Raw genomic sequence first — 26,238 nt, 5'->3', positions numbered from 1 at the left:
ATATAAAGATAACAATTAGGAACACTAGATGTCCCTCAACTCCATGGCTATTTAATATACGTATATGGTGTAATATAGGAAAATCTGTTCTAAAATGGCATCTTCATATCGTTGAGGAAACTCATTATTTTAAAATTGGGTACAAATATACTTATTACAGTCCTTCTTAAGCTATCATATTATTAAAATAAGCATTGATGCTGCAGGGCCACAAATTTATGTTGAGACGGTTTGTTGCTAATTATTTCTTAAATGATAAAAACTAAAAGTATAACAACATAGCAATAAAAAAGCAGATAATATTTTCCCATCTAAATTTGCTTTGTTTTATCAACCTCATTTTATCTAAAATTGTTTTCATTTGTTGATGTCTTTTATTTATGCCCCATTTGTAATCTGTAGTTTTGTTAGCATAATATAAGTAAATAAACTGTTTCAATGCATTAGCTATTTTTTAATAATTATAGTTATTAATGTACTGTTGGCCAAATGATGTTTTTAATGGCCTAATTCTGTTTTGAAATTCAGATGAATTTTTTTTTCAAACTCAGTAATGATGTAATGAAAATTATTTTGTTCAAAAGTCTGTATTTAAGGCTAAAAACTATTATTTTGGGAACAGGTGCCGTGGATTCGGGGTCTTCGTCTTCTTCCTCGTCTTCTAGTTTTGTGAATGGTGCTACCAGCAAAAACCTTCCAGCTGTACAAACTGTTGCTCCAATGCCAGAAGATTCGGCTGAAAACATGAGGTATACATAACTAATTGTTTTTTCACTCATTTTACTCCCTTCCTTCCACCTCAAAAAGAGTGAAACAGTATTCATTAAGTTTAAAGATACAGTTAAGAATTCTTAAGAATGTTTATGTATTTCATTGTTTTGATATTTTAGATAATTATTCATTATGTAAAAATTATTTATTATATTTCAGAGTCTAAACTGAGAAGTCTTGAATGGTTTTCAAGATGTTTCCTGAATTTATAATCCACTGTCATATAGCACATGTTACAGTTCCATGTACGGTAGAAACATGCACATGTGGCACCATGATAAAATTGGACATCTTTGGTGGGGTGATGAGTTTAAAATATAGACTTTCAGAATAGAGTTATATGTAACATATATATTTGGAGGTAGAATCACCAAACATTATCATTTGTATCTTGATACATAGATAAAAATGATTTGTAGTAACATATCAAACAACATGGGCTTCCCTGGTGGCTCAGTGGTAAAGAATCAATGTGGCTCTTGCAATTCAGAAGCCACAGGAGACTCAGGTTTGATCCCTGGGTGGGGAAGATCCCCTGGAGGAGGAAATGGCAATCCACCCCAGTATTCTGGCCTGGAGAATCCCATGGACAGAGGAGCCTGGTGGGTTACAGTCCGTGGGGTTGCAAAGAGTCGGACACGACTGAAGCAATTTAGCATGCATACATCAAAGAATATTCCTAGAAGAGATTGGCCCACATGCTTGATGTTAAATTTCACATACACACGCACATTTATTTGTTCTTAATTCAAGTATCACACAAATACAGACTATAAAAGCTCAATGAAAGAATGATGTTGTGTCACCACCACTCAAGACAAAAAACAGAGTATTGCAAGTACCTCAAAGCCCCCATCTTGTGTGCCTTTTTTGACTCTATTCTTGTTCTTCTTCAAATCTACCACTCTGACTTGAAACTGGATTAGTTTTGTCTTTTTTGTATTTTCTATGAATGGAATTGCACAGTATGGGTGCTTTTTGTCTCTGTCTTCTTCTGTTCAACATTATGTTTCTGAGATTTTACCTGTATTGAATGTAGCAATAGTTTTGTTCATGTTTATTTCTTAGTGCTGTATACTAAAATTTATTAATCTGTTTTACTGATGATGGGTATTTGAAAGTTTCCAGGTTTGCACTATTACGAGTAATGCTACTTTTTTACATAACAATGCTGTTTATACATTACTCTTAGGTATATTACACATTTGTATGCATATACGTTGGGTAAATAACTGAGTGGGATTACTGATTCATATCTGTATGTTCAGTTTTACTGGATAATGCCAAATGTATTCCAAAGTGGTTGATGCAAGTTTACTAAACTCAATTAGCACCTTACAAGAGTGCCTAATTCATTAAATCTGTAACAATACTTACTTATTGTCACTCTTCCATTTTTGCCATTTTGGTGGAAGTATAGTGGTGGTGATTGTTGTTCAATCAGTAAGTTGTGTCTGACTCTGCCACCTCTTAGACTGCAGTTCACCAGGCTCCTTTCTCTTCTACTGTCTCCTGGAGTTTGTTCAAATTCATGTCCCTTGAGTCAGTGGCATTCCATTGTATTTTCTGTTTGTATTTTTCTGGTACTTAATGAGGTCAAGCATCTTTATATTATAATAGCTTATGTAATATCATATATTATAATATCTTATGTAATATCTTAACTATCTTAGATAGTTATAAATGCCTCAAATGGACTTTTTGGCATGGACAAAGGGACCAATATTTATTGGTCCTTTGGTTTTCCTCTTTTGTGATTTCTCTGTTGAAATCTCTTACTCATTTTATTTATTTATTTATTTGTTTGTTTGTTTATTTATTATTATTTTTTTAGTTTTTTATTTTTTAAATTTTAAAATCTTTAATTCTTACATGCGTTCCCAAACATGAACCCCCCTCCCACCTCCCTCCCCACAATATCTCTCTGGGTCATCCCCATGCACCAGCCCCAAGCATGCTGCACCCTGCGTCAGACATAGACTAGCGATTCAATTCTTACATGATAGTATACATGTTAGAATGCCATTCTCCCAAATCATCCCACCCTCTCCCTCTCCCTCTGAGTCCAAAAGTCCGTTATACACATCTGTGTCTTTTTTCCTGTCTTGCAACTCATTTTAAAACATTGAGTTGTCTTCTCCTTAATTTGTAAAGGCTTTTCTCCTTATGCATTTTGAAAATGAATCCTTTGATGGTTATATGTTTTATGTATATATCTTCTCCCATTCTGGGGCTTTTCTTATCATCTGTGGAATCTGTTTTCATCAAAAGAGGCTGTAAATTTTAATGAAACTCAATTTATCAAGTTTTGGAGGTTTTCATGCTTTTAATTTTCCCCAACTCATCCTCTGGCTGCTTTATTTTTGCTTTTTATGTTGAGGTGCATAGTTCATCTGGAACTGAGTTTTGTGAATTTTATGAAGCAGAAGTGATATGGATGTCAAGATGACCCAGTACCATTTATTTGAGAAACTCTCCTATCTCTACTTTTGTCATAAATCGTGTTCCTATGTAACACGACTCTGCTTTGGCACTCCATTCTACCCAGTTTGTCCGTCCTTAAGACATACTGTCATATTTAGCTTTAGGTTTAAGAAAGCTAAGTATCTGGGTAAATACTGTTTTCCCATCCTGTCCATTTTATTCCAAGGAATGCTAAACTATTGTTGACGCTGTGCATTTCCATTTAAATTTTAGAATCAGTATATCAATATCACTTCATGGCAAATAGATAGGGAAACAGTGGAAACAGTGTCAGACTTTATTTTTCTGGGCTCCAGAATCACTGCAGATGGTGATTGCAGCCATGAAAATAAAAGATGCTTACTCCTTGGAAGGAAAGTTATGACCAACCTAGACAGCATATTAAAAAGCAGAGACATTACTTTGCCAACAAAGGTCCGTCTAATCAAGACTATGGTTTTTCCATTGGTCATGTATGGATGTGAGAGTTGGATTATAAAGAAAGCTGAGCACAGAAAAATTGATGCTTTTAAACTGTGGTGTTGGAGAAGACTCTTGAGAGTCCCTTGGACTATAAGGAAATCCAACCAGTCCATCCTAAAGGAGATCAATCCTGAATATTCATTGGAGGGACTGATGCTGAAGCTGAAACTCCAAACTTTGGCCACCTGATGACAAGAGCTGACTCATCGGAAAAGACCCTGATGCTGGGAAAGATTGAGGGCAGGAGAAGGGGACGACAAAGGATGAGATGGTTGGATGGCATCACCGACTCAATGGACATGGGTTTGGGTGCACTCTGGGAGTTAGTGATGGACAGGGAGGCCTGGTGTGCTGGGGTACATGGGGTCGCAAAGAGTCGGACACAACTGAGCAACTGAACTGAACTGATATCAATATCCATATTAAAACCAACTTCCTGGAATTTTAATAAGGAATGGAATTTATAGATCTATGGCTGCTAGGTCGTGTCCGACTCTGTGCAACCCCATAGATGGCAGCCCACCAGGCTCCCCCATCCCTGGGATTTTCCAGGCAAGAACACTGGAATGGGTTGCCATTTCCTTCTCCATTGCATGAAAGTGAAAAGTGAAAGTGAAGTCGCTCAGTCGTGTCCTACCCTCCATGACCCCATGGACTGCAGCCTACCAGGCTCCTCTGTCCGTGGGATTTTCCAGGCAGGAGAACTGGAGTGGAATGCCATTGCCTTCTCCAGATCTATGGCAACAAGGGTTATATATCACCTGGCAAGCCACTCCAGTACTCCTGCCTAGAAAACCCCATGGACAGAGGAGCCTGGTAGGCTGCAGTCCATGGGGTCGGCACGAGTCAGACACGACTGGGCTACTTCACTTTCACTTTTCACTTTCATGCATTGGAGGAGGAAATGGCAGCCCACTCCAGTGTTCTTGCCTGGAAAATCCCAGGGGTGGGGGAGCCTGGTGGGCTGCCATCTGTGGGGTCGCACAGAGTCGGACGCGACTAAAGCGACTTAGCAGCAGCATAGATCTCTTTTAGTGTTATTTCCAAATTATAACTAGCTTCTTTACCTTCCAATTCTTTAGTTTAAATGAACAGATTTCCAATTGACTAGATGGAACTTTGTTGGCAAAGTAATGTCTCTGCTTTGTAATATGCTGTCTAGGTTGGTCATAGCTTTTCTTTCAAGGGGCAAGCGTCTTTTAATTTCATGGCTACAGTCACCATCTGCAGTGATTTTGGAGCCCAAGAGAATAAAGTCTCTCACTGTTTCCATTGTTTCCCCATCTATTTGCCATGAAGTGATGGGACCAGATGCCATTATCTTCCTTTTTTGAATGTTGAGCTTTAAGCCAACTTTTTCATTCTCCTCTTTCACTTTCATCAAGAGGCTCTTTAGTTCTTCTTTGCTTTCTGCCATAATGTTTGTGTCATCTGCATATCTGAGGTTATTGATATTTCTCCCAGCAATCTTGATTCTAGCTTGTGCTTCAGCCAGCCTGGCATTTCACATGATGTACTATGCATTTAAGTTAAATAAGCAGGGTGAAAATACACAGCTTTGACGAACTCCCCTGGTGGCTCAGAGGTTAAAACCTCTGCCTGCAATGCGGGAGACCTGGGTTCAATCCCTGGGTTGGGAAGATCCCCTGGAGAAGGAAATGGCACCCCACTCCAGTGTTCTTGCCTGGAGAATCCCATGGACGGAGGAGCCTGGTGGGCTACAGTCCACGGGGTCGCAAAGAGTCAGACAGACTGAGCGACTTCACTTTCACTTTCACTTTCCCTATTTGGAACCAGCCCATTGTTCCATGTCTGGTTCTAACTGTTGCTTCCTGCCGTGCATACAGATTTCTCAGGAGGCAGGTAAGGTGGTCTTGTATTCCCATCTCTTTAAGAATTTTCCAGTTTGTTGTGACCCACACAGTCAAAGGCTTTAGCATAGTCGATAAAGCAGAAGTAGATATTTTTCTGAAATTCTCTAGCTTTTTCTCTGATCCAGTGGATGTTGGCAATTTGATCTCTGGTTCCTCTGCCTTTTCTAAATCCAGCTTGAACATCTGGAAGTTCTTGGTTCACATCCTGTTGGAGAATTTTGAGCATTACTTTGTTGGCGTGTGTGATGAGCGCAATTGTGGGGTAGTTTGAGCATTCTTGGGATTGGAATGAAAACTGACCTTTTCCAGTCCTGTGGCCACTGCTGAGTTTCTGTCCTTTATTGTGCTCATCTTTGCATGAAATGTTCCCTTGGTATCTCTAATTTTCTTGGCGATCACTAGTCTTTCCCATCCTATTGTTTTCCTCTCTTTGCATTGATCACTTCAGAAGGCTTTCTTAGCTCTCCTTGCTATCCTTTGGAACTCTGCATTCAGATCGACCATCTTGTCTTCGCAACTGCTTGTAGCTTTAGTGTTATTTATTCTTAGATGTTTGAGATTTCACCAGTGAAGCAATCTCTGGATTTTTTTTTTTTAACTGAGGATATTTTACAGATTAAATTCTTTCAGTGGGTAGATGACTATTCAGATTTTCAGTTTTCTTTTTGCATCAGTTTTGGTCATTTGTGACCAAAATTCAGCCACTATCTACTTGATTAGATTTATTATCATAAAGTTTTTCATAATTTTATTATTTTAAAATACTTGTAGGAACTCTCTAATGATGTTTCCTCTTTCATCTTTGAATTTGTTATTAATATTTTATGCTTTTTCTTATTTTAGCATTAGCAGAGTACCATTGATTTTTCAATACTGTAATTTCCCTCCAGAAAGTAGGTATTTGATTCATTACTTCTTTTTTCTGTTTCAATTACATCAAATTCTACTTTTAAAAAATTTCCTTTTAGTTATTTCACGTTTGCTTAATTTTCTTTTTCTAGAGTCTTAAGGTGGATAGTAGATCGGGAGTCTATAAACTACCACCCAGGGCCCAAATCTGCCTGTCATCATATACTTTATACACTTTTATTGGAATACAGTAACATCATTTGTTTATGTATTGCCTGTGACTGCTTTCACAGTACAATGGCAGAGTTAAGTAGTTGCAACAGAGATAACATTGCCTAATATCTTAAAATATTTTGTATCTTACCCTCTATAGAAAATACTTGCCAAGCACTTGCTTAATTCTTTGGTTTTAGATTTCTTCTTTTCTATTATGAGGATTTAAAGCCATAACACTTCCACTAGGCATTATTTTAACTATATTTCACAATTTTAATGTTTTAATTTTCATTCAGTATTTTTTCTAAGCTTGTCTATGATTTCTTCTTTGACTCGTAAGTGTTTCAGAAGTGAATTTGAAGATTGACCTTTTTCAGTGTAATGTCATGCGAACCATCCAAGTGTCATTGTGTTTTAATGGGTTGTTTCTTTTGAATTTCTGAGTACTATTTCATGATATGGATGTATGACAGTTTGTTTAACCATTCATCCTCTAAAGAACATTCAGGTTTTTTTCGAGTTTTTGGCTAGTACCCCAAAAAAAAAAGGCTACAATAAACCTTTTTATTTTTATGTGGACATATGTTTTCATTTCTCTGGGATTAGTGCCCAAGAGTGAGATTACTGGGCTAATATGGTAAGTACCTATTCAGGTTTATTAAAAAACTCCCACAAGCATCGTATGAATAGTCCAGTTTCTCCTCATTTTTATCAGCATTTGGTTTTATCTTTTTTTTTTTTGTAGGCCATTTTGGTAGGTATATAAGGATATCTCATTGTGGTCTTAATTTGAATTTTCCTAATGGATGATTCTGAACATATTTTTGTGTGCTTATTTGCTATTAGTATGTCCTCTTCAGTGAAATGTCTGGTTATGTCTTTTGCCCATTTTATAATTAGAGTGCTTTTTCACTTTTGAGTCTTGTGCATTCAGTATTCTTAGTACAATTCCATTTTCAGAAATGTTGTTTCCAAGTATTTGCTCTCAGACTATAGCTTATTGTTATGTTCTTTGTAGCAGAGGAAAACTGAATTTTTGTTATAGTCTAGTTTATCATGGTGTCTTGTCTAAGAAATCTTCACCTCACCCGAAGTCCCAAAGATTTTTTTCCTGTGTATTCTATAAAGTTCTGTGGGTTCAGTAACAGTTTTAGTCTAAAGTCAGGATCCCATTTTGAGCTGATTTTTATCTAAGAGGTGAGATCTGTGTCCAGGTTTATATTTTTGATTATGAAAGTCCAGTTTGTGTTGCACCATTTGTTCAAAAAACTGTTCTTCCAGATCTAGAATGGCCTTTATTCTTGGACTAATTTTCCCATGCTTAGAAAGTATGCTGGATTTCTCCAAAATGCTCAGTGTGTCTACAGAAGTCTCTAGGCCCTGTGTGGGATGCAGATGTCTGTTATGACTCTTCCATAATTGTTCTTTCTAAGTTGTTCTCTTCTAACGTTGAGAGCTTTCACACATCACATACAGAGATTGTTATTCACCCAAAGGTTACTGTTCTCTCCATGACACCTTCCTCATAGGTGCTAAGTCCTACATATTCTGTTCTTCTTGAACTACAGCTTTAGTCTTGTTGAAATACTTCCATGTAGGAAATCTGAGTGATGGTGGGACTCATGTTGTTTGTTTCTTTTTCTTCAGGATTTATGGTCTCATACCCTGCATTTCATATGAAAATAGTTGTTCTCTGAATTTGTAAAATTTTCTAGTTGTTAGCATGGGAGGTAATTGTAGACTCTTTTAACCCCTTTAAGGTGAAAAGTGGAATTTGATATTTTCAATGTAGATTTGTTTATTGTATAAATTTCATTTTAACTGTTTTCCAGTATATATAATTTGTTTCAATATATTGGGCTAATATCATGAAACCTTTATTTTTTTTCTAATTTATCCATTATTATCGCTAAATAAGCATATATGTACACAGTCATTTGATCTTTGAATATTGACAGTTTTATTCCCCATTACATCCTTACACTTTTTTGTTTCTTTTTCTTTATTTTTAGTATCACCTAGTACCTCCAGGACAGTTTTCTATAGACATGACTGGAAAACAGTCATTCTCTTATTCACCTCAAATGAAAAGTTATGAATATGTCATCATTAATAATGATGTTTCCTATTTACTAAAGATACTTTTTATCAAATATAATACTTCTCTTGTGTTTATAATTAACTGAGTTACTATCACTATGAGTGTTAAATTTTATCTCTTTTTGGAGGGGAGTAATAGAGATGACCATGTGATTTTTTTCTCCTTTTTCTGTTAATGTGGTCTGTAATAATGACTTTTAATTAAAAAAATGTTAAACAAACCTTTACTTCCTAAAAGAAATCCAATCTTTTTATGATGTTATATATAGCTGTTTCATCTTTTGAAGAGGTTGCATATGATTTTTTATTAATTTGTCTTGTTTTATTTGTTTTTTTATTCCTAAAATATTTGGTAGTGTTTACAAACAAAGATGTCTGATTCTAGATTTCCTTTTGAGGAGAGGTTTATAAATTAAATTTTTACAGTTATCCCCAGATTTTCTATTTTTGTCTTGTGTGACTTTTGGTAGATTCTATTGTTATAGTTCACAATATTCTGTTATTATTATTTTAACATTCATGTAGTCTGTAGGAAAGTCCTTCCTTTTTATTCTTAATATTTATTATGAGTTTGCTTTCTGCTTTCCTTCCTTCCAAGTCTTGGCAGTGATTAATCAGTTTTATTCATATTGCCATTAAGAAATATTCACTATAGAGAAATAACAAGAAACTGTAGGTTGAGTTTATACCTTATTTCTTTTGCTTAGTGCAATGGATCTTAAGCATCAGTAGGCAACAGAGTTAAATAGGAGGCTTATTAAAACACATTGCTGAGCCAATATGTAATTCTAATTCAAGTCTAAAGGCCTGATAGTATAAGTTCCAGTCTGAAAGCTGAGAGGCTCAAAACCCCAGAAGAGTTGATGTTTCAGTTGAGTCTGAAGGCCAGCAAAGACCAACTATCAGGTAGAAGGAATTCCCTCTTATCAAACCTTTTTTTCTATTTACATTTTCAATTGAATGGATGAGGCACAGGCACATAAGGGAGGACAATCTGTTTTACTCAGTCTACCCATTCAAATTGTCATCTAATCCAGAAATACTCTAACAGACCTTACCCAGAATAATATTTAATCAAATATCTGGCCACCCTGTTGTCCAGTCAAGGTGACACATAAAATTAACCATTACACTAAGCGATCTTGGTACTGCTGAGAATACACTTTGAGAAACAGTGTTTTAAATGATCATCCTCCAGATCGGAACATTAATTCTTGATTATCTAAGTTCTCTTCCCAGGCAATGCATGGATCTCAGTATAGCTTAACTTCATTTAGTCCAAATTTTGTAACCACATTTATACATGTATATGCCTATGTTTGTGCATGTTAAATTTTAAATGCCTCAAGAGAATACAATTACTGTCTTACTGGTCAACATGTATTTATATTTACCCAAATGTTTATCATTTATTTTTGCTCATCATTTTTTTGAATGTCTGACTTCTATGTGCTATCATTTTCTTTCTTCCTGAAGAATACTCCTTTTGTTTTCATTTAGAGTAGGCCTGCCACTCATGAATTCTTTCAGGTTTTTTTTTTTAACTAGAAATATTTGAAATTTACCTCTCTTTTTTGAAAGATATTTGAACCAGAATAGATTCTTTTTTGGCAACTGTTTTCTTTTAATGCTTTGAAGATAATATTCAGTATCTTTCATTTCTTTCTGTGCTTTTTTTCCTTTCTTTTTTTTTAAAGAAAGATGACTTTCATTCATAGTGATGTTTCTACAATACACTAAATAAAGATTGGGAAATTGAGAACCCTTGCCCTAATGTAGGTATTTGCTCCTAGAGTAACAGAGTAGGGGCAAATACTGAAAGCTCTTTATCTTTAGCAAGTTTGCAAAGCCCCACCATTTCCCTTTTTCTTGCCTAAAAATGTTCTCCCAGGATATTCTCTTTAAGTTATTAAATCTGAGTTCTTGTTTCTCTAAAGCTGTTGACCCATATAAAAGAAGGCAAAGTTAAATTGCAGTACTAATGGTGAGGCTTTGTGTACAAAAAGAGAGAGTTCAGATCATGCTAATTCCAAGTTAGGAAAAAAAGCATCCTTTATTATATAATTCTATATTATCCCATATTATATAGGATACTATTATTATTATATAGGGTATTATTATTATTATATAGGATATTATTATATATTACTCCGTAATTCCTCTTTATTCACTTAAAAAATAAAATAGTTTCATTTTAAATGCTAATCATATGCTACACATTTTTTGTGATTTTTTGTCATTTATGGTTTCCTTATATATAGCAAAAATATTACCTAGCACTGTGGAAGAACTCTTATTATTGTGAAGTATTGTTTAATTCCTTACTGTACATGTCATCCATGTAGAAGAGTGTGTGCTTATCTAAGGTTACTATAATGATTTTGTTTTGGTTCAAATATATGAGTCACATTTTGTATGAGTAAGTATAGGTGTGTTTTGTTCAAAGTAACAGTTACAAGAGCTATCATTGTTGACCTCTCATTGTATGTCGGGTTCTTTTCTGTGCACTTCACATGCCTTAGCTCATTAACTCTCATTGGGGAAGTAGACTTATCATCTTCATTTTGCAGATGTAGAAAGTTTGATGTCCCAAGGTCACCTGGGTAGCATACATTGGAGTCAACCTTCCAATCCAAGCATTCTTACTCTAAAGCACTTACTTCTAAGAGAGATATTTAGATATAACCAAATTATTTATTTGAGCAGAATTATTGAGCAGAATTTATTTTTCAGCAGCATTATTTTCTTCATCCATGTTTTTATTTTTACATATCCTACTCGAGGTACTTTCAAGAATATCAGAGAGTGCTTATGTAAGGCCATGTAACTTGAAATTTAATATTAAACAATATAAATAATGATATAATGATTGGTAAATAAAAAGTGAGTGGGCTTATGATATAGAAAATGCCTGCTTTGGCAAAGCAATTCAGCTCCATCATACTGAATTCCAGTTATTCCCTTATTTGTCCAGCTTTTCAGGGAACTCTTGAGAACAAGAGTTTATTCTTTGTAACTTTCACAGTGACTCATATAGTAGGTATTCAAAACAGTTTTTCTTTGGTGAACAGGAGGATAGACAAGACATACAGCAGCTTCTTTTCTTGAAACTCCTAGAGTTATGGCCAGTATCTGTGGCTCTTGTAGGTGACAGGACCCTGTTTCCTTTTTGCAGTATAATCATTCTGATTTAGCTGTGGCCTTTCGAGTAGCTTTGTGACTAATGTGAAACTCTACATTGTGCGTTCTACATAAAGCTGTTACTATTTAGTGGGTTAGAATTGGACTTTTGTGACTTTTTTAAAAGTTTTAATTTAGAAGTAAAGTTTATTTGACATTTTATATTGAACCATATTTACTAGTCTTTATGTCTTAATTTCAACAGCATCACTGCAAAACTTGAAAGAGCTTTAGAAAAAGTTGCTCCTCTTCTTCGTGAAATTTTTGTAGACTTTGCCCCATTCCTATCTCGTACACTTCTTGGCAGTCATGGACAAGAGCTATTGATAGAAGGTATGATTTCTCTCTATATTCTGATTATTTTAGTTTCCTGTAATGTATCTATTAATCATGGCGTAACTTGTATTACTAAAGGAATATTTATTGCCAGAAGAATAAGAAGACATTGCTTCCACAAATTTTAGTAAGATATTCATGTATGCTTTCTCCTTATTTATTAAAAAAACAGAGTATTTTCACAATCAGTGCTCATAACAGAAGGAAAAACTTTGAAAAATTGTTGGGAAGGGAAACTCTGGCCCTTGTAATCTCAATCTGTTAGGGCTGCTGTATATCCTTTTTTAGGTTGCGTGTTTGCTAAGCAATGATGTTTAAAATCTCCTTCTAACTATAAGATTGATACTTCTTTAAGTGACTTTGCTTAGTCACAAATAGCATGTAATATGACAGTCCTTAACTGAGAAAATATAAAGAAATACTTAACTGGGAATTGATGAAGCTGTTATCTTCTACTCAGTAGCAGCTTAAATGAAGTGAGAAGGCAAAGAAGATCAATTAACTGTTGGGAAGATTTAATACATACACCTGTATTAGGAGATTTGAAAAGTATGGTTGTCTGAAGCCTTGTTTCTTTAAAAAGAAGTTTTGACTTATAAATATTCATGAGCTTCAGAAAGGCGTAATCAAAATCTAGTTGATATAAGTAAATGATGGCTTTAGGTGCTATTCCTTGGATTTAGCAGATATATAATAAGCAAATATATTTATATATATATATATTTGCTTTTCACTTCCTATTTACTGTAGACATTATTTTGTACCTGTTCTATTATTGTCTTAATTGCTTTTGCACAATCTGTCTGTATTAGTGGAGACAGTAATAGTTAATAACCTGAATTTAAATCCTTGTTTCACTACTTTCTTAGCTATATGACTTTTGTGAGTTACTTAACCCATTTTGTAGCTTAGTTTCTTTCTGTAAGATGTAGTCAGTGATAATACTTCCACATAGAGGACTTGTGAGAATTAAATTTTAAATAATGCATATAAAGCTCTTAGAATAGTGTCATATGGTTGTCTTCTTGCTCTAGACCAAGTGCTGTTAGATACTTGGAATATATTAGTAAATAATAAAGATCCCTGCCTTGTGGACCTTATAGTCTATCAAAGAGAAAACACAAATAAACACTAAACAAAATAAATAATTAAATGAGATAGCACATTAGAAGGTGGTACAAGTCCTGTGTAAAATGATAAGTACTAATACATCATAGGGAATTGGGATTATAGCAGTGTCAGGGTTAGGATGCAGTTTTAAAGAAGGATGATTAATTTTAAATTATTCAATAGAAAAAGTTACATCTCAGCAAAGACTTAAAGGAGATAAGCCATGCAGTTTACTAGAAGAGTGTCCTAGGTCAGAAGAATGGTTAGTGCAGTGACCCTGTAACACATGTTATAATTATAATAAGAAAAAAATTCAATAAGCATTATTGAAAAATAAATCTCAAATGTTTCCTTGTTACCCAAAATATTTTTTTCTATTATATATGTATATATTTTCCAGAAATTATTACAAATTTACCAAAGAAAATCATAAATAGTGAACAAAGACATGCTAAACTAAACATGGAATAAAGTTAGTAATGTAGTAATGTTACTGATGGATCCTATACTGTTACTAAAATTAGGACACAAATTCAGCACTGTTTTTCAGTAGCCAAAGCAAAGAAGGAATGAATTATTTGAAGTTTTGAGGCTTACATTATTGGTTTCTAAGTGATAATTTGTGACAATTTTAAATTACTATCAGATGACCTTTAACAGCTCTACGTTGATCAGTCAGAACCCCACATATGTAGGCAGCCCCCTTTTCCAGAATTTTGCATGGTCAGACATCTAGTCTGTTTCTTATTTCTTCCCAGCACTGCAGAGAAGATTGGAGAAATACCCTGGTAATTACGAGTTTTTTTTTCATGGGCTTCCCTAAGTTTACCTCAAAAACTCTGAATTGACTTGAAAGAGCATTAGGAATATTCCTATTGCATTTTTTAAAAAGGTAACGATGCTAAAAATGAAGCATTAGAACAGGTTATATATTCAAAGTTCACTTTGTGTTTACTTAGCAGAATATAATTTTATTCCTTCACTTTTCTACATCTAATAAATTTTAATATATCCAATTTTTAAAACTATGTTGATTTAATGTTCCTCCTTTTTCATTAAAATTATTTTTCTTAATAAAATTATGGTAGCAAATGGGAGATGTTGATTTAATGTTCCTCTTTTTCCATTAAAATTATTTTTCTTAATAAAATGAGATTATTCAGTTTTAAGTTTTGTTTTGTAAATGCCATTCCTTGACAAAATAGAAAGTTGACCATGTTAAGGTACAGTCCTCCAAATTTCTGCTAGGCTGAACAATCAAAAAGATCTAGAATTCTCTGCTGTATGCCAGAACAACATTTAGTATCCCTCACAATTTAGTCATAACCTTCCTTTTCAGACTCAACTAGTCTCTGTCTTTTTGCTAGAAGACATTCCTTGAACATTCAGTGAGTCACACATGTCCCATCTCTTTGTTTTTGTACAACTCTTTCTTCTGCACTGGATCTTTTTATGGTTTTCTTTCCTCAAAATTACTCTCTTCCATTGAGTCCTGCTTCAGATTTGTTATGCCAAATTAATGCCTTCTCGTCTGTTCTTCTCTGCTGTTTTATTTATACAGTATTAATAAAATTATTTTCATTTGTAAATAGGAAGTATTTTATTGGTTTTATTAACATTGCCTAGCTTAGATTCTTGTATGTAATATTGAGTATCTTTTTCTCTTGTACTTGAATAGAACATTATTTTTGTTACTGATAATGTTTAGTAGAGGTAAGTTTTGAAAATAAAATAAGGGGAGATAGATAAAATTTGTGTTCTGTGGTGAGAATTCCCAATATTGATCAATCATCTACACCCATAAGATGACTCCTTTATGTGCGCAAAATCTGCTTTTGCTCTCTACCCCAGCCTATGGAAGTTACGTATCCTGTCATGTTCTCATTCTTGAACGTGTATTCTTGATCATTCTTTCTTTTGCCCTCTGCTCCATTTCCCCTCTTTCCATAGTTTGGTACATTATTTCTCTCCTCTGAGAAGAAAAACTGTCAAACTGTCCTGAAGAGCAGGAGAGTTACATGATAATATCTTGCCTGTAGCTGTTGAATATTTCTGTTCAAAAATAATCCTTCTAATGAATAAATCTCAATACTTTTGATTTCATCATGTGTACATGGTAGGAACAAAACTGGATTTAAGTAACTGAGGATACTTTAGCATCATATGAAAAGAGAAAGCAATTACTCCTAATTTCAAATAATCATAAAATATATTTGAATTGCATCTTTTTTGTTTTTTTATTTTCAGTTTTTCTTAATTCAAATGTATCCCATTTAAGTTTTTCTCATAGAATAATTATCAGTAGTTTATACTGTCTGTGTCCTTTAAAACACATGTCAAAATAATATCCTTTTATTTTCTTAACTTGTCTATTACTTTTATTAGTTGACCTGTGTTAAATTTATTATTGTATGTTTCTAGAGTAATCACCGTTGTTCACATCTTTTAAGTTCATTTATTAACATTTACTGCTTTTGCATAGCTTTTGATGTGTGTGTGTGTGTTCCTCTTGGCAATAATTAAGGATTTTTTTACTATGAACTTAGGAGCTTGGTGAACTTTCTCTAAGAAAAGTAATAGCCTTTCAATTTTTAAACTAATATGTAAAAATTAGGGTAGATATGTATGCAAGTATCAAAATATACCAGCCCAAGATGACAGAACAACCTTTGATCCAAAATTGTTTTATTTATTTGGCTTAAGGAGCAGTGGAGGATCCACTTCAGAGGAACCATGAGCCTTTTCTTAAAGGGTTGAGAACAGCCTATAAGTGAAGCTTAACCTTGAGTTAAGATTTAAGGAAGAAAGTCCAGTTGTAGTTTGAGTGCTGATATTAGATCTTTATAATTTTTATTCAGGAGGTCTTAGAACTACCATGAGTCTAGAGTTGCCATAGTAATAAAGAAGCAGTAATCACCCAAGTTAATTAGAAAGGAGGATGTTTCAGTGTGGGCATGTGTGTGTGTTTATGTGTGTTAGCCTAGTGCTCTTTACTCTGTCTTATTCCACAACAGCACAGAGTGGCTCTGAATATCACTGTTATATTCCGTGAGCATTATTTATATTTGGTTGAGAACTCACAAGATCATTACATATAATTTAATTATGATGGGGATACAGCAGTTAGTCTCATAAGCATCCAGAAACAGGAAATGAAATACAGATAGACTTGAGGCAGCCTAGAAATGGGAACAGGGAGTCAGTAACCAAGGCTATTCCCTTTACCTCTAAAGGCAGCTTCATATCCTCCTATCTTTGCTTGTCTCTGTTTATCAACTCAAATTTTTCACTTCAGACTAGCTTCGTTTTCTTAGTCATCAGGATGTGGCCCAGCATGGCACCCCATACTTGACTGTCAATGTGCCTGAATATAAACTTCTTTTACCATCTGACTATAGTTACTTCCTATCATGAGAGAATCTGAATGGCTCAACCTTGGGTTAGGTGTCTATCCCTGTCATAGTTAAGACTGGGGTCGGGGGGAGGAGCAATACTAGACATAATACACAACCCACCTTAGAAGCAGAGTTTAAGTTGAAACATCTTAGGAAGGGATAATAATCGTGCAGGAAATATCACTAAAGTATCTACTATACTTTTAGTAACACTAATAAATATTATTAAAATTATATAATACTCAAGAATATTTATAGTTTAAATTAAGAACATCACTGAAATGTTATGACAGGAATGAGCCTACTAAAAGAACTTATATCACCTTTGAATTATTCACAGTAACAATATGCCCACATAATTAGAAAAACTTGAGTATGTTTAATTCAAAACTTACAAATTAAAATAGTTTCAGTAGTTATCCACTTTTAAAATTGCAATAATACAAAAAAGTACATGACAAATTATAGATGGTGATGGGAGCTTACTTTTTAAATATCCCTGAATTCCTCCATGAGCAGAACAGTGGATAGTAAAACAATAACCACAACAACACGTATACCTTTACATTAAAACCAGGTGACGGTGTATCCTACTGAACCCTAAAGTAGCCTGGGGGACAATCCAGCTATAACTAGGAGATATGCACGCTATCAGCAGATGAATTGAATAGGATTGTGGGAAGCAAAAGAACATCTGAAGAATATGGTGTTGTACAACTACTAACTGGAAAACCCAGAAGGCTAATTTGAAAACAGCAGATAAAACAGGAAGATGAATCCAGGGGTTCCCTGGTATGTTTAGAAGGGGTGAGAGCATCTAAACACCATGAAAACTTAACCCAACCAGAGTTCTCTTCCAGGACAGAGTCCCACATTGAGGAGAAACTGCTACGAATAGAATCCAAATTGAGCAACAGAGAACAAAAGAGACAGAACATCCCCATAAAACTGGGGAAGACAGACAGAGCTAACAGAGCTCAGAAAGTAGACTCATACTTAAAAAAAACAAAAACAAAAACATAAAAACAAACAAGAGAGATCTCTAGAATCTGAAGAGCAAAAGAAAAGCTATCTAAAAATGATCTAAAAATTCAGATAACCCAACTTCACAAAAAATAGTAGTAAAAAGGATCAAAATACCATATCTTAGGAAAAGAAAAATGAGAGGAAGTAGAAAATACCTCTAAAGCCATAAATACCAGGGAAAAAACATGAAAAATTTTAATAAACATTAGGAAATAATATAGGATAAGAAGTAATTTATATCAGAATGTAGAGAAACCCACAGATATACTGATAGGAATTAAGAAAGAACTGGAAATAAAGGGAAACATAATTTTAGAAATTAAAATTAAATTAGAAGATATAAAAAAGTAAATAAGTTCACCAGATAAGGCTATAAGAAAAATATAAGGTAAAAAGAGAAACTATAAATATCAAAAAAAAGTGACTTAAAGGGATGAGAAAAGATGAGAGTGAAAGAGGCAAATGTAGAATATTCAACATTCATACGAGTCTCCAAAATAGATAAAAAAGCAAAGAACAGAAAAATACAAGATAATAGGATCAGTAATTCACAGAAACTCTTAGCATTAAAAAAAGTTTTAAAATATATATATTTAAAAGGCACAGTGAATATCTGAGAAAATTACCTAAATAACCAACCTTGAGATACATTCTAGTAAAATTAATGGACTTTAGAGAAAACAAAACAAAAGAAAAAAAACCACTCTGAGCATCTAGATAAAAACATCAATTAACTTAAATTGAAAGAAAATCAGATTATCATACTTATAACATCTTCAAAAAAGAGTTTTTCATAGGAATCAACAAGGATTCCACCTTGTTGCCTGTTGGATTAGCTGTATCACTTGACTCAACATTGACAGACAGATTGCCTTCATATATTATAATCTAACATGACCTTAGAATATCTTTGAGTATCTGTTACACAGTATATAGTGTATATGTTTAAGAATTTTACTTTAAATGCATAAAATCCTATTTTGCTTTGCTGTACTAGTTTCAGAAATGTGAAGAACAAATTAAAACACATGAAATAACACTTTAGTCAAGATTAACATTTCTTTAGTAATCTAAGTTGAATATGCATGCTAAGTCATTACAGTCCTGTCCAACTCTTTGTAACCTTATGGACTGTTGTCCCCAGTGTCCTCTGTCCATGGGATTCTCCTTACAAGAATACTGGAGTGAGTTGCTATGCTCTCCTCCCTGAGATCTTCCCGATCTAGGTATTAAACCCACACCTCTCATGGCTCCCAAATTGGCAGACAGGCTCTTTACCGCTGTTACCACCTGGTATAGTGTCCTATAAGAGCTATTTGCAGGACTTCCCTAGCAGCTTAGAAGGTAAAGAGTTTGTCTGCAATGCAAGAGACCTGGGTTCGATCTCTGAGTCTGGAAGATCTCCCAGAGAAGGGATGTCTACCCACTCCAGTATTCTTGCCTGGAGAATTCCATAGACAAAGGAGCCTGGCGGGCTACAGTCAGTGGGACCGCAGAGTCAGACAGGACTGAGCAACTAACACTTCTTACTTATAAGCTGTTGACAGGAAGAAAGATGCAGTAGTGTAATATTTTGAAGAAAAATTCTAAAAGAGTTAGTGTGATCTTGACTTTGTTATGATAGAATCATAGGAAGTAGACTTGCCCTCCCAGTGTAACTAACCTGGAAAATTCATTTGATGGATTTAATGGCTTATTATACACTAAGACAATAATACTGAATTAGAAGTATAGGATTGTATCTTTAAAAACTGAAGTAGGAAAAAAGGACTAAATAAATAGGGAACAGAGCCATAGAAGCCTATGAGATAAACCAAGCAGTTTAACATACATAAAATTGGAGTCCAAGAAAAAAGAAGTTAAGATGATATGGGTGTATGTGTATTTTTTTTTGGAAAACATAACAGCCAAATAATTGGAAAGCTACAAATCCTAAGATCCAAGAAATTCAACTAACCTCGGTCAGGATGAACACAAAGGAAAGAACAAACCAAAACAAAATCCATGGAACAACATAATTAAACTCTTCAAAACCAGGTTTCAAGAGAAAATTTCAAAAGTAGTCATCAATATTAAGCAAACCAACTAATTTAAAAATGGCTTGAACAGATACTTGAGGAAAAATCACAGTAGGATGTGAAATAAGCTCATAAAAGATGGTCGATTTTATCAGAAAGTAAATGCAAATTAAAACCAGGTTGGCTGAGCACTACAAACATATAGAAGAATGACTAAAGTAAAAAATAAAATAAAATAATAATTCCGAGTGCTGGGGAGAAGTTGAAACAACTGACACTGTCATCCATGGCTTTGAGACTGCATGATGGCAGTCACTGAGGAAGATAGTTTGGGAGTATTACTGAGTTAAACATTCAGTTATATGACCCTGTGATCCTATTCCTTGAAATTAAGGAAATAAAAACTTACTTTCATGCAAAAACCTTTACATGAATATTCATGGAATAGCCAAAACTGAAGAAAATGGTTTTCAGAGAGTTTTTTTGTTTTTTGTTTTTTAAAAAAAGGACTGTGGTGGATTCAGACAGCAGAAGAAAGGGACAAACTGTTGTTAAACCTTACTGCTTGGTTGAATCTCATTGGCATTATTGTGTGAAACAAATGCTCATCTCAGGGGTTCTGTATGTTATGTTTCCTTTTATTTTTTGGACATTCTCAAAACAGATCAGTGTTGACCAGGGTTTATAGATGGGAAAGGGTGTCATTGTAAAGGAATATTACAAAGGGTTCTTTGGGATGATTGTGATACATGGATCAATATATATGTTATATCTCACAGAAAGTTACCCACAAAGATAGTCAATTTTAACCTATAATTAAAATTAAAATTTTGAGATCACTGTCAGGAAAAACCATGATTTCAAAATAAAATTATCATCAACCTTTAGTCAGAAATTATGTGAATCAGAAAATAATGGAACATCTTTTAAGTTTTGCTAGACTTCCAAACTTGAAATTCTTTGTCCAGTGACAATACTCTTCAAAAAAGAAGGGAAAATAGAGACTTTTACAGACAGTTAAAAATAATGAAATTCATTGCTAGCACAGCAGCAAATACATTTGTGAAACAGGGTTGGAACTAGATACACACAAAGGAGAGTGTGGGAAATAGCTAATATATGCATATATATGAAATATATATGTTAACAAATATTTTTCCATCATAGGCAACTTCTAACAGGAAAACAGTATCCTCTAAAAGAAGAAATTATACTCTCATCATAAGTAAAAAGTTTCAAACTGCAAAGTTTTGTATTACAATATGGGAATCTCATTTTAGCTGATAAAGATGATTAAAGTAAAGAAGACATGATTTGTCAAGGAGAATGGTTTTACTAAAGCCTTCAAACTAGTATTATTTTTTCATTCACTAGAATTTTTATGACTCTCACCATATACTCATTGACTAGCTAAACTGGAAATGTATTCCAACAACCTGGTATAAAGTTCAGAGGAGGCAATGGCAACCCACTCCAGTACTCTTGCCTGGAAAATCCCATGGACGGAGGAGCCTGGTGGGCTGCCGTCTATGGGGTTGTACAGAGTCGGACACAACTGAAGTGACTTAGCAGCAGCAGCAGCAGTATAAAGTTAAAGACTGATGAAAATTCAGAGAAACCTTATTTACCAAAAGGATTTGCTGAATATGATACATATAGTACATCAAATATAGTGGTATGTATAAGATACTACATGAAGTATTTTGTAGATACTATAGGCTGTGTGGGCGCAGGAGGGCCTAGAGGAGCTATCCCACGTTGAAGGTCAGGAAGGGTGGCAGTAAGGAGATACCCCTCGTGCAAGGTAAGGAGAAGCGGCTGTGCTTTGCTGGAGCAGCCGTGAAGAGATACCCCACGCCCAAGGTAAGAGAAACCCAAGTAAGATGGTAGGTGTTGCAAGAGGACATCAGAGGGCAGACACACTGAAACCATACTCACAGAAAACTAGTCAATCTAAACACACTAGGACCACAGCCTTGTCTAACTCAGTGAAACCAAGCCATGCCCACGGGGCAACCCAAGATGGGCGGGTCATGGTGGAGAGGTCTGACAGAATGTGCTCCACTGGAGAAGAGAATGGCAGACCACTTCAGTATTCTTGCCTTGAGAACCCCATGAACAGTATGAAAAGGTAAAATGATAGGATACTGAAAGAGGAATTCCCCAGGTCAGTATGTGCCCAATACGCTCCTGGAGACCAGTGGAGACATAACTCCAGAAACAATGAAGGGATGGAGCCAAAGCAAAAACGATACCCAGTTGTGGATGTGACTGGTGATAGAGCAAGGTCCGATGTTGTAAAGAGCAATATTGCATAGGAACCTAGAATGTCAGATCCATGAATCAAGACAAATTGGAAGTGGTCAAACAAGAGATGGCAAGAGTGAACGTCGGCATTCTAGGACTCAGCGAAGTAAAATGGATTGGAATGGGTGAATTTAACTCAGATGACCATTATATCTACTACTGAGGGCAGGCATCCCTCAGAAGAAATGGAGTAGCCATCATGGTCAACAAAAGAGTGCGAAATGCAGTACTTGGATGCAATCTCAAAATGACAGAATGATCTCTGTTTGTCTCCAAGGCAAACCATTCAGTATCACAGTTATCCAAGTCTGTGCCCCAACCAGTAATGCTGAATAAGCTGAAGTTGAACGGTTTTATGAAGACCTACAAGACCTTTTAGAACTAACACCCAAAAAAGATGTCCTTTTCATTATAGGGGACTGGAATGCAAAAGTAGGAAGTCAAGAAACACCTGGAGTAACAGGCAAATTTGGCCTTGGAATGCAGAATGAAGCAGGGCAAAGACTAATAGAGTTTTGCCAAGAAAATGCACTGGTCATAGCAAACACCCTTTTCCAACAACACAAGAGAAGACTCTACACATGGACATCACCAGATGGTCAACACCAAAATGAGATTGATTATATTTTTTGCAGCCAAAGATGAAGAAGCTCTATACAGTCAACAAAAACAAGACCAGGAGTTGACTATGGCTCAGATCATGAACTTCTTATTACCAAATTCAGACTCAAATTGAAGAAAGTAGGGAAAACCGCTAGACCATTCAGGTATGACCTAAATCAAATCCCTTATGATTATACAGTGGAAGTGAGAAATAGATTTAAGGGCCTAGATCTGATAGATAGAGTGCCTGATGAACTATGGAATGAGGTTGGTGACATTGTACAGGAGACAGGGATCAAGACCATCCCCATGGAAAAGAAATGCAAAAGAGCAAAATGGCTCTCTGGGGAGGCCTTACAAATAGCTGTGAAAAGAAGAGAGGCGAAAAGCAAAGGAGAAAAGGAAAGATATAAGCATCTGAATGCAGAGTTCCAGAGAATAGCAAGAAGAGATAAGAAAGCCTTCTTCAGCAATCAATGCAAAGAAATAGAAGAAAAGAACAGAATGGGAAAGACTAGAGATCTCGTCAAGAAAATTAGAGATACCAAGGGAACATTTCATGCAAAGATGGGCTCAATAAAGGACAGAAATTGTCTGGACCTAACAGAAGCAGAAGATATTAAAGAGAGGTGGCAAGAATACACAGAAGAACTGCACAAGATCTTCATGACACGGATAATCATGATGGTGTGATCACTAATCTAGAGCCAGACATCCTGGAATGTGAAGTCAAGTGGGCCTTGGAAAGCATCTCTACGAACAAAGCTACTGGAGATGATGGAATTCCAGTTGAGCTGTTTCAAATCCTGAAAGATAATGCTGTGAAAGTGCTGCACTCAATATGCCAGCAAATTTGGAAAACTCAGCAGTGGCCACAGGACTGGAAAAGGTCATTTTTCATTCCAATCCCAAAGAAAGGCAATGTCAAAGAATGCTCAAACTACCGCACAATTGCACTCATCTCACATGGTAGTAAAGTAATGCTGAAAATTCTCCAAGCCAGCCTTCAGCAATAAATGAACTGTGAACTTCCAGATGTTCAAGCTGGTTTTAGAAAAGGCAGAGGAACCAGAGTTCAAATTGCCAACATCCATTGGGTCATCGAAAAAGCAAGAGAGTCCCAGAAGAACATCTATTTCTGCTTTATTGACTATGCCAAAGCCTTTGACTGTGTGGATCACAAGAAACTGTGGGAAATTCTGAAAGAGATGGGAATACCAGACCACCTGACCTGCCTCTTGAGAAATCTTTATGGAGGTCAGGAAGCAACAGTTAGAACTGGACGTGGAACAATAGACTGTTTCCAAATAGGAAGAAGGAGTACGTCAAGGCTGTATATTGTCACCCTGCTTATTTAAGTTCTATGCAGAGTACATGATGAGAAACACTGGGCTGGAAGAAGCACAATCTGGAATCAAGATTGCTGGGAGAAATATCAATAACATCAGATATGCAGATGACACCACCCTTATGGCAGAAAGTGAAGAGGAACTAAAAAGCCTCTTGATGAAAGTCAAAGAGGAGAGTGAAAAAGTTGGCTTAAAGCTCAACATTCAGAAAACAAAGATCATGGCATCTGGTCCCATCACTTCATGGGAAATAGATGTGGAAACAGTGTCAGACTTTATTTTTCTGGGCCCCAAAATCACTGCAGATGGTGACTGCAGCCATGAAATTAAAAGACGCTTACTCCTTGGAAGAAAAGTTATGAGCAACCTAGATAGCATATTCAAAAGCAGAGACATTACTTTGCCGACTAAGGTCCGTCTAGTCAAGGCTTTGGTTTTTCCAGTGGTCATGTATGGATATGAGAGTTGGACTGTGAAGAAGGCTGAGCCCGAAGAATTGATGCTTTTGAACTATGGTGTTGGAGAAGACTCTTGAGAGTCCCTTGGACTGCAAGGAGATCCAACCAGTCCATTCGGAGGGAGATCAGCCCTGGGATATCTTTGGAAGGAATGATGCTAAAGCTGAAACTCCAGTACTTTGGCCACCTCATTGGAAGAGCTGACTCATTGGAAAAGACTCTGATGCTGGGAGGGATTGGGGGCAGGAGGAGAAGGGGACGACCGAGGATGAGATGGGTGGATGGCATCACGGACTCGATGGACGTGAGTTTGAGTGAACTCCGGGAGTTGGTGATGGACAGGGAGGCCTGGTGTGCTGTGATTCATTGAGTCGCAAAGAGTCAGACACGACTGAGTGACTGAACTGAACTGATAGGGATACAGTCAGAGATAATATTGTTTCCTAGTCTCCCTGGAGAGAAATTAGGAGTAAAAGAATATTGAAATGCATCTTTTCCACAGAGATAGGAAATATGAAAGCAGCATACAAATCAAGAGTAGACCTTGAAAGGAAGGGAAAGAAAAGTGAAGTCACTCAGTCATGTCCAATTCTTTGCGACCCCATGGACTGTAGCCCCCGAGGCTCCTCAGTCCTTGGGATTTTCCAGGCATGAATACTGGAGTGGGTTGCTATTTTCTTTTCTAGGGGATCTTCCTGACCCAGGGATCGAACCCAGGTCTCCCACATTGTAGTCAGACGCTTTACCATCTGAGCTACTGGGGAAGTAGACCTTGAAATGGAGTATTATTTGCCAAATAATATAGCTTGAATTTAAACATAGGGAATTTTTTTTTAATATGGAGGAGGACATTTTGGGGGAGAAAAACAGGAAGTTTTAACGTAAAAGAAAGCTGCAAACTGTTGTAGGTCAAAGGATACTAATAAGATATGACGACTAAATGTTTAGTGCAGGAGATAGTGGAGGACAGAAGAGCATGGCAGGCTACAGTCCATGGGGTCACAATGAATTGGATGTGACTGAGTGTGGATGTGCGTGAGCACACACACACACACAAGAAATGGATCATATTCCTTGATATGGGGTCCTTCCCAGGTAGTATAGTGGTAAAGAATCTGCCTACCAGTGCAGGAGACTCAAGAGAGATTCAGTCCTTGGCTTGGGAAGATCCCCTGGAGGAGGAAATGGCAACCCAGTCCGGTATTCGTGCCTAGAAAATTCCATGGACAGAGGAGCCTGGTGGGCCACAGTTCATGGGGTTCCAAAGAGTTGGAAGTGACTGAGCACTACAACAATAACCTTAATATGGTGTTTGGAAAGTATTTTTGTATTAAGAAATAATAGATTGTAGCTACCTATATCATATATTCCATAATAATATAATTTAAAAAGAAAATAGCTTTGTCTTATGTCCTAATAAAATTATTCATACAAATTTTCATGCAAACAGAACATTTTTAAAAGAGAAAAAGTGAATATTTAAAATTACACTCTTGCAGGCATCAGCTTGGATTATCTTGGCAAATCAGTACATACGGATGCTCTAAATCAATTAACAATGAGAAGAAATGGTCTATGTATTCCATGAAATATGTTACATCAAATAACAAGTCTGTTTTTGGAGGCTACACATGTAGTTTTTACTGAGGCATAAAAATAATTTGTTTTTATATTGTGAAAATTGCCTACATACTGATTTA

At 35.7% G+C, this 26,238-nt stretch overlaps 1 protein-coding gene across 8 annotated transcripts in view; it reads left to right on the top strand.

Annotated features, from left to right (window-relative positions):
* Positions 1-26,238, top strand: part of NBEA (neurobeachin) — a 666,092-nt gene that overhangs the window by 252,892 nt on the left and 386,962 nt on the right. For all 8 annotated transcript variants that reach the window (XM_060394443.1, XM_060394442.1, XM_060394441.1 and 5 more), the window contains 2 exons: positions 623-749; positions 12,142-12,269. In XM_060394443.1, coding sequence (XP_060250426.1) covers positions 623-749; positions 12,142-12,269 — 255 coding nt within the window. The remainder of the gene's footprint in view (positions 1-622; positions 750-12,141; positions 12,270-26,238) is intronic.

This window comes from Ovis aries, chromosome 10, assembly GCF_016772045.2.
Source record: "Ovis aries strain OAR_USU_Benz2616 breed Rambouillet chromosome 10, ARS-UI_Ramb_v3.0, whole genome shotgun sequence".
Taxonomy (NCBI): domain Eukaryota; kingdom Metazoa; phylum Chordata; class Mammalia; order Artiodactyla; family Bovidae; genus Ovis; species Ovis aries.
This window is presented reverse-complemented; position numbering and strand designations above follow the sequence as displayed.